Source organism: Piliocolobus tephrosceles, chromosome 12 (assembly GCF_002776525.5).
Source record: "Piliocolobus tephrosceles isolate RC106 chromosome 12, ASM277652v3, whole genome shotgun sequence".
Lineage (NCBI taxonomy): Eukaryota > Metazoa > Chordata > Mammalia > Primates > Cercopithecidae > Piliocolobus > Piliocolobus tephrosceles.
In genome coordinates this window covers 43,871,060-43,886,973 of record NC_045445.1, presented here as the reverse complement: position 1 = coordinate 43,886,973, position 15,914 = coordinate 43,871,060, and the positions used below count along the sequence as shown (strand labels likewise).

The following is a 15,914-nucleotide window of genomic DNA, read 5'->3' as shown; positions in this document are numbered from 1 at the left end:
TTAACAACAGCTGGTTGAGGAGAAAGGGAACAACAAGTAGTAGTAGTTCTTCTGGCATCGAAGCAATGAGATTGCGTTGTGTTTCATTTCTCCACTGCCAGGGACCTCCAGGCTTATGCTGGCGTCCCATTTAGTCTCCAGCACGGCTCTTACCACAGGGGACTGAGGCCTTGTTTCTATACCAGCGGCAAGCCCAGAGCCGAGGGATTTCACAGCTCATGGTCAAGACAGAACCAGCCAGATTCTGGTCACTGGTGTCCCATGACTCAGAGTAAGCAGCCAACCAGCACTCCTTCCAGGATGCTGCCTGGGATGGGAGGTGAGAGCACCAAGCAGCCCAAGGGCTAGATTCCATTGAGAAGGTTGGAGACCTGTTGCAATGACAAATCCAAAGTGAAGAGGGTCAAGATATATGCAGTACTAGGCCGGACCCTGTGTGAATTCTGCCTGTGAGAGTTGAGAACTGATGCATATCCCAATCAGAAGTGAGCACAGAAAACTGTGATTTGAATCATACACTCTGTTTTAGGTAAATGCTGATAATAGATATGATTTTAATCTTGAGTGCCCCTTAAATGTGTTCCCTCTCCCTCCCTCCCCTTCCCCCTCTCTTCCTCACTCAGGCAGCTTCAGGGAAGAATGAGCTGGAATTGGCTGGTTGATTGGTTTTTGAGTTTGGAGAATCCTCGCATCAGGGCCCTTGCATCTTCCATTTCTGGAAGACCCTGTAGGTCTGTGTCTTGGTTTTATAGGGAATGTCAGCATCCTGGGTTTGAGCAGCTATAGCTCTTGCCACTGTTGTTTCCCTAGGGCCAGGTTTCTTCAGTGTACCCCAGACTCAGTGCTGAATCGTTTAATGTGGGGGACATCACCTCCTCCTCATCCTGTCTACCCCAAAATCTTATGTCTAGATTGAAAGGGGGCTGCCAAGGAATTAGGTCCTCATGGGTGGAGGTTCAGGTGCTCCACAAGGAGAAACTTTTGTTGAATGACTTCAGCTCAGTTATGCACAGACCTCAAGAAGGCAGGAAGTGGCTGGGCATTGCTGACTCTGCACTGACTCCCACTAGGAACAGATTTGCTTAAGAACAGAAGAGATCATTTGGTGACTTTGTCTGGTGAGCCTCCCTTCCCCTCTCCAACTCTAGGCAATGCAGTTGACCTAGGCCAGTTCCAGTATTTCCAGTTTGACCACGTTTGACTTACATTGAGCTTCGGTGCCTCAGTGGTCATAATTTTAGCAAATGGACCTATAGGAAGCGACCCTGGGAGGGACGGTCCTTCTGCAGAGGCCTGCAGGCATTGAGGCTGTCATTCCCCAGGGCCTGGGGAGCAGGAGGGGAGAGCACCAAGTGCTCTTACTCTCCTGAGCTCCTTTTGATGTGTAAGCTTTGTTTTTGCCCTCTTTGAAAGCAGGGCCAAACGTTTCTTAGTGCCTCTCACCCTAGAGTGGCCCTCCAGTGGAGGCGCTTCTTGAATGGCTGGATTGGCTCTGCCCACCATCAAACTGCTACATGTAGGAATTGCTGGTGAGGAAATGCACGACGCCTCAGTGCCCCTTGGCCTCTTTACAAAAGGAGAAGTTGGAAGGGGATTGTGGGAGGAGCCCCTGGGGGCCTGGCCTGTCCTCCACCAGAACTTGGAGTTGCTGCCAGCAGAGGATCTGTGCCTCAGCTGAGAACTAGCTGCGGAATGTCATAGGGGTGTGCCTGTGTAGGCCCTCTCCTCCTCCTCGTTTCTGTGGCATGGCACAGGTTGCCTGGTTGCTCGAGCTTTCCCCATGTTGGCATGCTTGCCTTCACTCTGTCTACAGCTTAGCACCCCATTCTGGAGGGCACTTTCTGGTGCTTGGAAGGAGAGAAGAAAGCAAAAGCCACATGCTTGGCATGGCCAAGCCAGAGACAGATCTACCTGTCAGGGGAAGGAAGAAGTAAAAGGGGCATGCAGGGCTTTCGGGGGCCAGATTGGCTCAGAAACATGTAGGTCAAAAGAACAGAGGGGGCCCAGTCCATAGGCTTCACAGGGAGCCATGGCCTGTATTTGGGGCACTGGGGAGCAGCAGGCATCTGAACTGGTCTGGATCTCACTCTTATCTTGGGCCAAGCCAACGTGGAGAGAAGCAACCCAAGCAGACCCCTGGCAGCCTGCCTTACAGGGTAGCCCGCCTTATAGGGTAGCTCTCATATCTGCGCAGTGCCAGCCCTCTACTGCCCCAGCTTTGGTACAGGACTGAGGGAGAAGCCGGAGCTTGCACACCCAGTGGCCAGCGGGGCTGTCTTCCCAGCTCCTCCTCAGGGCTTTCCTGTCAGTGCCAAGCCAGTTCCCCAGCCAGGTTTCCATGTGTCATTTGCCAGCGTGTGGGAGCTCTGCGCGTGTGTGAGGGTGTTTGTAGAAGAGGGCAGTTTCCTTTCAAATGGCCTCAGGAAGGGAAAAGAGTGCTCCCTTCAGCCCCCAGGTAGCCTTGGCCAGGAATATGGGCCGAGGAGAACAGTCTGTGGAGCTGACCAACTTGCGGCATCCACTCGAAATAGCAGAGACCCAGTCACGCCTACTTCCGGTTCTCCTTGCCCTCAGTATTTGGTTTTGTACACCAAAGATGATCTGGCCCATCTTCCTCCCAGAGGCACAACAGTAATGCGTTCCTCTGTCAGCCTGTGAAGGCATGCAGGGTTCTGAAGCCACAGACTCAGTCTCCCCAAGTCAGCAATCTCTTTCTCTCTCTCCTCAAACTTCATCGCATTCATAGAAGCTGCTTGCAGGGTCGCCGGGCTAACCAGGGTGACCGGCGAACTTTACCGTACAGTACCTCAGTCTAGCTGTCAGATCATCCCTTTTGCTGTAGCCTCTGTTGGGGTTTTTATATTTGTGATCATTGGTAATTCGGTGTCTTCTGAAGTGGGCACAGCTCCCCACAGAGAGCAAGTTGTCAGCAGGTCTCTGTGCACTGGTGTTGGGGCAGGGCAGTGCCCTGGGGGTGAGCGAGGTGGCTCAGGGCAGAAGGGCCCTGTTCCCCCCTCCCTCTGCCAAAAAGACTTCCTCGGATTTGTAGACGTTGACCCAGGGTCATCTGTCCCCTCCTGAAGAAAATTTTCTTACTGGTTTCTACTGAAGGGGAGGTAGGGGAGGAGGAAAAAAGGACCATGTGTGATGCTGTTAGACAAGACACTGATGCTGATTCTGGAGGGTCTCCTGCAGGCCCTCGTGGGCTCCTTGGCAAGGCCCCAGGCTGGGAAGGAGCTCCCCCCACGGCCCATCCTGCCCGCACTGTGGTGGGCAGAATCAATGACAGGGAGGCAGCCCTCCTATTGTGTATATGGAGTGGGCTGATTTGGGCTCAGGAAAACCTAGTCGCTTGTTGCTCTTGTCTGTGACATTTTTGTACACTGGTTTGCTACTCATGGCAAGAAACAGACAAAACCCCGTGACAAACAAAACAAAACAAAACAAAAGTCATTTCAAACAGAGCTGTTGTTTTGGAAACTCTTTCTTTTGGTGTCCATTTTTGTGTTCTATTTTAAAGAATCTTTCATTTACATTGGTATGACTGTAGTGAAGAGAATACGATCGGCTGGTCTGTAATGGTTTCTGCCAGGAGCTTAGCAAATGCCTCTGCCCCTGTTCGCCTACCCCGTCCTTCCTCAGTTCCCAGCTGGGATTGCTATGCACTGGGCAGACCCCTCGCTGTCTCCCCTGAACCCCCACACAGTGGCTTCCCTTAGAACCAGTCTTTAGACTCTCCCTAAACAGCAGCAGGCCGAGGATTTTTATCAGGCTGGTTCTTGAGTGCTCTGTGCCCCCACCAGTTTGCTCACCTCTTGGGGCATTTTGTAATATGTTTTCTCTGTCTTGTAAAACCTTTTGATTGTACCGAAATGGTTTCTGCAGTCGCCTTTGGAAATAAATGGTCATTAATTTGTGTACTTAGCATTCTGAATTTTAGTCTCAGGTGTTTCTGTTGTCGAAGATCCTTGAATGAAAAGGAACCCTTACCATGGGGCTTACTGTTATAATGTTTTTTAATTTACTGTTATTAAAAGATACATGAGAACCCAGGAGTCCTGGCCTTGCTTCCCAGAACACTCTCAGAAGGCCCTCTGCTTTGAAAAATAGTCACAGGGGCCTCTGGCCCTCTGTGCTGTGGAAGACCCTCAAAGGACAGCTGGGCTGTCTCAGCGCACCTTTGTCCTGGGAGCTGTGTGGCTGGCTGGCCTTGAATTCCCACACATTGCCTACTTCTGCCAGGGACCCAGCAGGCCATTTGCTCTTAGCAGAGGGCTTGTCTGCCAGGCACATTTGCTGGGCTCTCTGGGACCCAAAGTGCACCGGGCTAGGCTGGAGGACTGAGCTGGAGAAGGCAAACACATTCAGGCCCACCCAACCCAAATTTCCTGCGGGTCAGCTCTGCACCAGCACTTCTCAGCACAGTCCTGCACCCAGCGTGGGTTGGACCATGAACGAGATAGCCTTACCCTTTGGAAGCAGACCTGCTTTTCCAAGGCTACCTGCCGAGCAGCCCATGATGACTGTGATTGGCCCTTTCACACAGGACAGAAGCCCTGTTCAGGCTTTTGCCTGGGCTGCTGTTTCTACAGGGGAGAGGTAGCCAGATAGGGAGGGGTAGCAGAGCTGAAAGGCACAGGAAGAAAGGGGGCCAGATATGGCGAACGGGAAGGACAGAAGGGCTGGTGGAGAGGAGGTGAGGAGAGTTGGTTCGTGTTCTTCCCCTATGTGTTCTTTTTCAGGAAGAGAGCCAAAAAAGACAATGACCTAAGCCATTGCCATCCCTACCCTGGGCAGTCTTTGTACAGCTAGCCAGACCTGGCAGCCAGTGCAGGTGGATCTCCTCATTTGCCAGTGGTTGGGCACCCAGGCTATGAATGAGGCAGGGACTTGCAATCGTGGACTGGAAGATGAGCAGCCTAGAAAAGTCACTTATCTTGCTGCCTCAGGTTCTTTATCAGCAAAGTAGTAGCTCCAACTGCTTGCCAGGCATGGAGCTAAATCCCTCCCGTTACCTCTTAGAATCCCCATCAAAGTACAATGAGCTGACTGGCAATGCTGTCCTTGTATGGTAGGGAGAAACTGAGAACATGGAGGCTCACTCAGAAATGGAGGAGCTGGAATTGGAAGCTGGTTTTGTTAGACCCCAAAACTCACAGGCTCTCCACTCTCCACCAGCTTCCACTGCCTTTCCAGTGTGCTGGCGTTGCTGGGCAGACCCTTGCCCAGGGACCCCCGGTCCTTATAGAAGTGGAAAGAGAGCCGGGCAGTGGTGTGGAAGATGAGAGAGAAAGGGGAGGCCCACAAGTGCAGAAAGCAGAGGAGTCATGGCCTGTCAGCAGCAGCCTCAAAGCAGAGCTGAAAGGCACAGGAAGAAAGGGGGCCAGGCGAAGGGGAAGGATGGAAAGAGGCTGGTGGAGAGGAGGTGAGGAGAGTTGGTTCGAGTCCTTTCCCCATGTGTTCCTTTTCAGGAAGAGAGCTAAAAAAGACAATGACGCAGGCCATTGCCGTCCCTACCCTGGGCAGTGCATCTGCCCCTACCACCGTGCCCATCCCCACTGCAGTCTGTATTCCCTCCTGCAGGCCACAGTCTTTTCAAATGCAAATCTGCATCCCTTCCCTGGGCCCCTCGCTCTAGAATATAAAGCCCAGGCTCTTTCATGTAACACACAAGCCCTGGGCTCTGTAAGCATCTTCAGCCACATCTCCTGCACCCCACACTCCCAAAAGAAGCATGCACAGAGACCCTTCACTCCAGTGGGATCGTACTCCCCTTTGGCATGCCGCCATTTCCCAGGTCCTTGCCATTTGTTTCCTTCGTGCTGTTTTCTCAGCTCCCCACTCTCCCGTTTCATCCTAAGGCCTCCACACGAAGGCTAGCTCCTCTTTGCATTCTTCCCCAAGCCCCAGGCTACGTTAGGTGCTGGTCCACTTTGCTCCTACGGCACCTGGTACTAACTCTGGCCACCATTTGCCCCCCCCTTACATGATTCATTACTGGTCTCGCTCCCTCCGTAGACGTTAAGCTCCTTGAGGGCCAGCTGGGATCTGATTCATCCTCCAGCCCCTGGTACAGGGCCCATTCCATAAGAAAGTGCTCAGTGAACAAGGATCTTCCAGCTGAGTGCTAAAATAGGGTAGGGGGCACCACTGTTCTTTGATGGAGAACCCTAGGCTTCATAAGCCATGCCCATCCCATGAATTCTCCTGGATGGGGCTGGGATGCCTTTGTTTGCCCAGGCACCTCAAGCTCCTTGCCGAGGGGCCCCATCCTGCTTCTCTGCAGGGCTCTGTATAGTTGGTGTCCTGGATAAGGAGGCAGTATTGTGAGGGAAAAGCTCTAAGACCAACGGCAACTGTTCCACCTGACTCTTCCAACTGCTTTTCCATCTCCTCCATAGCTGTTCTTCACCACCAGGGTCACCCCTTCCTTCCCTGGAGGCACACAGAGTTGGTGTTTGCATGGCAAAAGCCCCACCAGCCCATGGAATGTGTCATCCACCCCCGACGGGTAGGGAGCAGCTTGAGATGGTTACAGCCTGATCCCCCAATGAGCTTTTGCCTTGTCCTGGTTTGCCAATGCCAGTGGAGGGACAGAAATACACAGATGTCAGTCTGACAAATGCAGTGATTTAATCAAAGGATGTGTGCTTTGCTAACCTTGGCCACAGGCAAGGCCAACGTAGTCGAAAGTCAGGGACTCTGTTAGTGCCTGAACTCACCCTCCCCACAGTCAGCACTCTGCCCAGCATCCGAATTGCACACCTGGGATGTCTGAGCTGTTGGGCAAAGGGGTTTAAGAGCCAGGGAGGCAGTAGGGAGAGGCTTCTCCTGTGGCTCATGGATGCCCTCCACAGCTGACTTCTTAACTTTCAATAACTCCTGCATCCCAGCCAGCCGGTAATCTCTGCATTTCACACCGAGGCAGGTCTTTTTGCAATGGGAGTGGATGCTTCCTTGACACATCTCTGCTAGGAAACAGGGCCAGTAGCATGAGTCACAGAGCTGTTCTCCTGTCCAACAACCTATTCTCAGCCCCACCACTGCTCCAGCCAGCAGGCCTCTCTGCTCCCTTCCACACTTCCCCTCTCTATCCAAGGGGCTTGCCCAGGTGATGCCAACCTGCCATTGCTGTCCCTTCGCTATACTCAGGAGGCTCATGCTTTTTGGTCTTATATTTTTAGAAAGCCCTTGGGCTCGCTAGTATTCTGCCCCCTGAGAACAGAGGGACCTTCCTGTGCATTCCAAGACATACACTCAGATTTCTAGCATGTCGGAGCTAATAAGATACCTCTAGTACAGTGGATTGTCGATTTCGTTGCGCATTTATCACCTGGGGAGCTTTAAAAATCTCAGTGCCCAGGCCTCACCCAAGCTTATAATTCAAAGCAAACTTCTTTTGCTTTCAAGTCTCCAGGCAGGTTCTGAGTCATCTCTTTGACCTGACCATCTATAGCAGTGCCTTTTAAAAAAATGAAATATTTAAGATATACCAAAGGTATGAAGAATAGTAACTGAATCCAGCTTAAAAAAAGAACATTACCGATACAGTTGAAGCCCCCTTGCTCCAGAGGTTTACAGAATCTTCCTCAGCACCTCAGGGATGCTGGGAGAAGTCACCTCAGGCAGCAGGGGACGCATGGGAGTAGAGTGGGTGGTGCTCTGGCCTTTCCCCTGGCTTCACCCAGAACAACTCCAGTTTTATTCTGTTTTGTATATTGAGGTTTTGTAAATAACTTTGTTGGGAAAAGGACCTAAAAGTTACTTATTTACAAGCTCAGTAGTTCTATCTCTATCCTTTGCCTTAATAATAGTTGTTGTCCTGTAGTAGTCAAACCAGCATTGTAACAGGACTGAGCAGGCAGGGCCTGCCGTCCCAGTTCTTCCCTTTCAGGTCCCGAGTGCCCTTGGCAAAGTCATACCTTTCCTGAACTCCATTTGTAAAATAGTAATAAATACCCTTGTCTAGCTTACCCCACAGGACATCTGTGAGGAATCCAGTGAGATCAATGGGTGTGAGAGGGCTCTATAAAGTTCTGTCCAGTGGAAGGTGTTCCTATTTCCAGACAGTTTGGTTACTATGCTTGTTCTTAGAGCACAGAGGTTAGCTGGGGTTTTGACTGCACTCATACCCAATCTGCCTTAATGTGCCCTGTGTGGTTGTGGTCTGTGGTGTGTTTGTGAGCGGGTGTTTGTGTGTAGGACAGGTGATACCTCAGTTTATTTCATGGACTCTAAGACACATTTTTTTTTTTTTTTGCATTTTAACATCATTAAAATTGGAATGCATCTTAAAATCAGTGGCATGACAGTTTAATCAGCAACTTTCTTCTTTTTCAGCAGTATATAAAATAACAGACATCTTATAATCTAAGGCATATCAGAGTCAATGAAATACTGTAATTGTTAACTTAGATTCCTCTTCCTCTTCCCCCATGAAAGTCACCTTCTTGCTAGAGAAAACCCTTTTGGAAAAATATACAGACTTTTAGCTTCAGCCTCATTCTAACACTCCTCTTTTTCTTCCCTTCCCTGCCAGCATCCACCCAGGCCAGGCAAGCTTTCTGCTTCTTGACCAGAAGGGGACCCACTTTGTTGAGCTCTCTCTTGAGACAGATGGTTCGTGGGACATGAGAGGGAAGAGGCAGAGTATACCTGCATAAGGAAGCCCACTGTGCCAAATGACAGGGAAGGAGTCAGACAAGCTAGGCCACCCAGCCCCAATAGCTCTGGTTTCTTTCTTTCCCCAACAGCAGCCTGGCCAGACAACCCAGCCTGCTTCCCTGGGGAACTCCTAGGGCTAGTCATTGCCAGAGGTGAAGTAAGCTGGCAGAAGTAGGGGTGGGGTGTGAAGCCCAACGTGTCCTGAACTCCCTGGGTTGATGTGAGTGGCTGTCTGGCCCATGCAGAAGAACACACTGATTTCCCTACCTCCTCCAACAAGGTCGAAGAAGAGTCAGGTAGTAAGCCTTTCAAGGAAAAGCAGCACTTTGTCCTAGGGCACCCTGAGCCATGGGCATTTCACTGCAGTTAGGAATTGCCACCAACATCCCCTCAGTCCTGGCAGTCACTCAAATTAAACTCTGCCCTTGTAACCTTTAGGCCATCCTCTTCCAGAAGGGAAGAGGAGTGTCTGCATAGTGAGATCTAGGGATACTTGGTCACAGGAAGCCGCTTTTGGACATTTCTCCCCCAGAGAGCTTAGCAAGACATGATCAGCCTGGATTACAGCTGCCCTCACGTAACTGGGTTAAAGTGTTGGCCTACTTAGGCCCCTCCTGCAGTGGCCTCCTTCAAAGCTGATGAGGCCGATTAGGGGGCTATTTCTGAGATCTCGTCATGTACCCAGAAGCCTGAGGGCGGTCCTCCCCTGACTAGAAAGACAATGACTAAGGCTGGACAGCCAAGGGCAGAGTGAGATTTGCCCATAGGAGAGCATTGCCGTCAGAACTCATGCATTCTTGTAAGAGAACCAAATAATATCAAGGCTGAGTCCCTGGATTTTGAACTTCAAAAACCAAACCAACCAATCAGTTTTCAGGGATAGGCCTAGTCCTACACCTTTGCCATCTTCAGAGCTAAAGAGAGATAGCAGATCGCCAAAATAAAATCTTCAATTATAGTTGTAGTCACTAGCCTCCACTCAGTAGGTTCTGTGCATTTGAGATTGTTAACTAACCTCTGAGCCTCAGTTTGCTCATCTACAAAATGGCAATAATGATAGCATCTACTTCATAGGCTATCGTGAGGATTGAAAAGAAAAGGCACATAAGGCACTTGGCACAGTACCTGGCAGCACATTCGTTAGATACCACCACTACCATCACCACAACCATTACCACCACCATTGTCACCATCATCATCCTCATCAAGACAACAGTGAACGGGAAAAGCTCAGTCTCTGGAGCCTGACAAACTTGGTTTGAATCCTGACTTTGCCACTTCATAGTTAGGTGGCCTCAGATAAGTGACAACTTCCTTGAACTTGATTCTTATTCTGTCAAATGGGAAACTCATAAGGCTATTGAAAAGTGTATAACATGGTTCTCCACAGTAAGCACTCAATAAATGTTAGCTATTATAATTATTAAAAAGGAGTGGTCAAGGTCAGTGGTTGCCAGGTGTTAGGAGGATACGGAGATGAATGGGCTAATAAGCACAGAGGATTTCTAGGGCAATGAGACTACTATTCTGTATAATACTATAATGGCGGATACATTTCATTATGTAGTTGTCAAAACTCATAGAATATACAATACCAAAAGTGAACCCTAATGTAAACTTTGGACTTTGGATGATAATGATGTATCACCGTAGGTTCATCAGTTGTAACAAATGTGCCACTCTGATGCAGGATGTTGATAGTGGGGTAGGCTGTGTGTGTGGTGGGTATATAGGAAATATAGGGGAACCCTGTATACATTTTGCTCAATTTTGCTGTGAACCTAAAACTTCTCTGAAAAATAAAATCTATTTAAAATGAAAAGAAAAAAATGGGAGCAATCATGCTAGATTGTTATAAACTTAGGATGTTAGCTATAATCCCCATGATAACCACTAAGAAAATAACTAAAATAGAGAGAAGAGGAAATGAAGTGGGAATCAAAGTGGATATTACCAAAAAAATACATCAAACACAAAAGAACGCAGTATAGGAGGAACTGAGGAACAAAAAAAGATATATAGCACAATGGCACAAGTCCTTTATTATCAGTAATCACTTTGAATGTAAATGGATTAAGCTCACCAATTAAAAGACAGACACTGGCAGAATGGATTAAAAAACAACATGATCCAATTATATGCTACTGACAAGACACTCGGTTTAGACCTAAAGATACAGGGGTTGAAAGTGAAAGGATTAAAATAGATATTCTATCCAAATGGTAACCACAAGAGAGCTGAGATGGTTAAAAAATTGTCGTAAAAAATGAAGAAGGAAATTTTTACTGATAAAGGGTTAATTCATAAAGAAGATATAACAATGATAAACAAGTATGCACCAAACAACAGAGCTCCAAAATATGTGAAGTGAACACTGATGGAATTAAAAACAAATAGTAGACAGTTCTACAATAATATTTGGAGACCTCTGTATGCCACATTAAATAACGGATAGAACAACTAGACAGAAGGATCAGTAAGGAAATAGTTTCAACAACACTATAAACCAACTAGATCCAATAAACATACAGAACACTATATCCCACAACAGCACAATACACATTCTTCTCAAATGTACATGGGATATTCTCCAGGTTAGAGCATATATTAGGCCATAAAACAATTATTTTAAAACATTTTAAAATGCTGGAATTACACTAAGTATGTTTGATCAAATGGAGCAAAGCTAGAAATCAATAATGAGAAAAACTGGAGATTTTGCAAATATGTGGAAATTAAGAACATACTCTTAAAGAACCAATGAGTCAAAGGAGAAATCACTAGGGGAATTAGAAAATGCTTTTAGATGAATGAGAATGAAAATATAACATACAGCAACTTATGGGATACAGTGAAAGCAGCGCCCAGAGGGAAATTTATAGCCGTAAACACATACATTAAAAAAGAAAGATCTGAAACCAATACTCTAACTTTACACCTTAAGGAACTAGAAAAAGAAAAGCAAACGAAACCTAAAGCCAGCAGAGGGAATGAAATAATAAAGATTAGAGCAGAGATAAATGAAATAGATAATAGAAGAAAAAGAGTCAATGAAACCAATAGTTGGTTGTTTGAAAGGATAACCAACCATAACCAAGTGGGATTTATTCCAGGAATTTAAAGGTGGTTTGATGTAAGAAAATCAACCAGTGTAGTACACCACAGTAATAGAACAAAGTGTGTGTGTGTGTGGGGGGGGGGGGGTGGGGGGGGGTGGGAACGTGATCATCTCAATATATGCAGAAAAACCATTTGACAAAAGTTAATACTCTTTCATAATAAAACACTCAGCACACTAGGAGTAGAAGGCAAATGCCTTAACATGATAAAGGGGCATTTATGAAAAACCCACAACTAACATCATACCTAATAGACAGAGACTGAAAGCTTTCTCCTAAGATCAGGAACAAGACCAGGATGTTTATGTTTACTTCCGCTATTCAACATAGTATTGAAAATCCTAGGCAGAGCAGTTAAGCAAGAGAAAGAAATGAAAGGCATCCAAATTGGAAAGGAAGAAGTAAAACTATCTCTGTTTGCAGATAATATGACTATATTCCCATAGAATACACATACCAACAACTACTAGAGCCAATAAATGATTTCAGCAAAGTTGTAGTGTATAAGATCAACACACAAAATCAGTTATGTTTCTAAATGCCAGTAATAAACAGTCTGAAAATAAAATGAAGAAAAGCAATCTCCTTTATAATAGCGTCCAAAATAACAAAACACCCAGTAATACATTTAACCAAGGAGGTAAATGACTTGTACACTGAAAACTAGAAAATACTGCTGGAAGAAATTTTAAAACATCTAAATAAATGGAAAGACATCCTGTGTTCATGTACTAGACAAAATATCCAAATGGCAATAGTCTCCAAAGCCATCTACACATTCAGTGCAATCCCTATCAAAATTCCAATGGCTTTTTTTTTTTTTTTTTTTTGCAACAATGGAAAAGCCAGTCTTCAAATTCATAAGAGAACTCAAGGAGCCTTGGACAGCCAAAACAGTATTGAGAAAGAAAAACAAAGTAGGATTACACTTCCTGATCTCAAAACTCACTGCGAAACTACAGTAATCAAAACAGTGTAGTACTGGCATAAAGGTGGACATACAGACCAATGGAATAGGATAGAGAAATAATAGAAATGAATGCAGACCTCTATGGTCAACTGATGTTCAACAAGGATTCCAAGAACATTCAATGGGGGAAAGAATAGTATTAACAAATAGTGTTGAGACAACTGGATAACCACATGCAAAAGAATGAAGTTGGACTGCTACCACACATCACATACAAAATAGCTCAAAGTAAGTCAAAGACCTAAATATAAGGAATAAAACTATACAACTAATAGAAGAAAACATAGAAGTAAATCTTCATGATCTCAGATTTGGCAGTGGATTCTTAGATTTGACACCAAAAACATTAGCAACAATAGAAAAAAAATAGATAAGTTGGACTTCATAAACGTGAAAAACTTTTGTCCGTCAAAGGATATTATCAAGAATATGAAAAAGACAAACTACAGAGAGAAAATATTTGCAAATCATATATCTGATAATGGTTTAATATCCTGAATATATGAAGAACTCTTACAATTCAACAATAAAAAGTGAAACAATCAGCCGGGCGCAGTGGCTCACACCTGTAATCTCAGCAGTTTGGGAGGCCGAGGTGGGCAGATCACGAGGTCAAGAGATCAAGACCATCCTGGCCAACATGGTGAAACCCTGTCTCTACTAAAAATACAAAAATTAGTTGGGCGTGGTGGTGTGCGCCTGTAGCCCCAGCTACTCGGGAGGCTGAGGCAGGAGAATCGCTCAAACCGGGAGATGGTGGTTGCAGTGAGCCGAGATTGAGCCGAGATTGTGCCACTGCACTCCAGCCTGTCTCAAAAAATAATAATAAAAGTCAGTCTGATTAAAAACTGGGCAAAGTACTAGAATGGACATTTTTCCAAAGAAAATATACTAATAGCCAGTAAGCACATGAAAAAGTGTTCAATATCAATGATCTTTAAGGAAATACAAATCAAAACCATAATGAGATGCCACTTCATATCCACTAAGATGGCTTAAATCAAAAAAAGAAAAGTAATGATAGTGAGGATGAGAAATAGGAACCTATATACATTGCTTCTGGGAACATAAAATGGTACAGCCACTTTGGAAAATGGTTTGGTGGTTCCCCAAAAAGTTAAAGGTAGGCTGGGTGCAGTGGCTTATGCCTGTAATCTCAGCACTTTGGGAGGCTGAGGCAGATGGATCACTTGAGGTCGGGAGTTCAAGACCAGCTGACCAACATGGTAAAACCTCATTTCTACTAAAAATACAAAATGAGCTGGGCGTGGTGGCACATGCCTGTAATCTCAGCTACTCAGGAAGCTGAGGCAGAAGAATCACTTGAACCCAGGAAGTGGAGGTTGCAATGAGCCAAGATCGTGCCATTGCACTCCAGCCTGGGCAACAAGAGTGAAACTCCATCGCTAAATAAATAAATAAATAAATACATACATACATACATAAATAAGTTAACGATAGAATAACCACATGACTCGGTAATTCTCCACTCCCAAGCATATATCCAAATGAAATGAAAACATGTTCACACAGAAACTTGTACACAAATGTTTATATAGCATTGGTCCTAAGAGCCAAAAGGTGGAAGCAATCCAAATATCCATTATGATGGATAAACAAATTGTGTTACATGATACAATGAAATATTATTCAGCCATAAAAAGGAACAAAGTACTAAAACATGGTACAACTTGGATAAACCTTGAAAACATACTGAGCAAAAGAAGCCAGATACAAAAGGTCACATATTATATGAGTCCATTAATATGATATATCCAGAATAGGTAAATTCAGAGAGATGGAAGGAAGATTAGATGTTACTTAGTGGGGAGGCGGATGGGAGTTGGCGAGTGACTTCTCTTAATGGGTGTGGAGTGTTTTTATGGCGCGATGAAAAAGTTTTAAAGCTAGAGAGAGCCAGGGGTTGCACAACATTGTGAATTCACTAACTACCGAAGTGTACATTTTGAAATAGTTAATTGTATGTTATATGAATTTTGCCTCAAAAAAATGTCCAAAAAGGGAGCGAGATTGAAAATAAAGGTGTTTCTTTTTCGCAATCAAGTGCTCGGTGCACCCTGCTTGCAGGACCCACTGTGTAACATTCCTCAGAGCAAAGGATGTTACCTGTACTTTCCCAGCCTACTGCTGACTATTAGCAATGTCTATTTGACCTTCTCCAAGGCTGCAGGGCCAGTTAGACCCATCTACCCAACAGGAACAGTCCCATCCTATTTGGATCCGACAACTGGATTAACCCCATGGTTCCCTTTTAAGCCCCACCATTCATGAGTACCACAGACCACAAGATATGCTAGGCCAGATAAATAAGAACCAATTCACCAAGGAGCATGACTTCATGTACTCAGGTCACTATGGCTACCCACCTCTGGCCCGACCACAATTCTGGGAAAGAGGCCATTTGCTGAGGCATATGCCAGCGGGGTGGCAATGTCTTCATGCAGAGTTCCTGAAATTCATTTGGATGTTTTTAGAGAAAGCTTAGGGAAATGTTTGCATTACTCATACCAGCACTGTCCCTCAAAAAGATGGGGGTTTCCCACTCTGTCCAGTCCAAGACATCCTTTCCATTCTGCTAGGATATGTGGGAGTGGGGAGTATGATTGTCCCATCCAGCTCTTTGGCCAGCCCCCATCACCTATGCGGATACACAGAAACCCACGTACACATGTTGACCCATATGGTAACCTTGGGTCATTCCAAAATACCATTTAGATGGAACGTGACTATAGTAACTTTTAGTTTCAATATCTGCCTGATGTTTGGAAACTCAGCAGCTTCCTGTCAGTTAAAATGTGATTTAAACATTCTATTGCACACAAGTTGTGCTTCCTGCTTTACAAGAGTCCACATTTAATACTACCTTCCTGTCCTTTCTGCATAGCAAGCGATTCTGAAAGTTACTCCGATTTTCCTTTCCATGTGGTTTACTCTTACTGTTCTTTCTCTCCTTCTGCCTCATGGATTTTTTTTTCTCTGTGGGATAATTTTCAACCAGTAAACATACTATAAACTGTCTTCTCCTCTTCAGGCCTCAAGATAGCCTCTCTCTGTCTCTTCTTATCTCCTCATCATAGGAAGGGCCCAGTGCCTCTAAGAGGGTAGCTTCACAGTGAGGAACACAACTCTCAGCCACCCAA

General features: G+C 45.8%; 2 protein-coding genes across 4 annotated transcripts in view; both read left to right on the top strand.

The window, feature by feature from the left end:
* The window catches only part of TMEM164 (transmembrane protein 164), a 191,431-nt gene extending 180,962 nt beyond the window's left edge, over positions 1–10,469 (top strand). For 2 of the 3 annotated variants that reach the window (XM_023203071.1, XM_023203070.1), the window contains exon 8: positions 8,540–10,469. The gene's annotated coding sequence lies outside the window, so the exon portion shown is untranslated. The remainder of the gene's footprint in view (positions 1–8,539) is intronic. The other variant, XM_023203068.1, reaches the window with a different exon arrangement.
* LOC111536682 lies at positions 2,030–4,048 on the top strand. The gene is made up of 2 exons (XM_023203111.1): positions 2,030–2,074; positions 2,173–4,048. Exons 1-2 carry the CDS (start codon positions 2,030–2,032, stop codon positions 2,656–2,658), a joined length of 531 nt encoding a protein of 176 aa, XP_023058879.1. The 3' UTR covers positions 2,659–4,048.
* Positions 10,470–15,914: the final 5,445 nt, after the last annotated feature.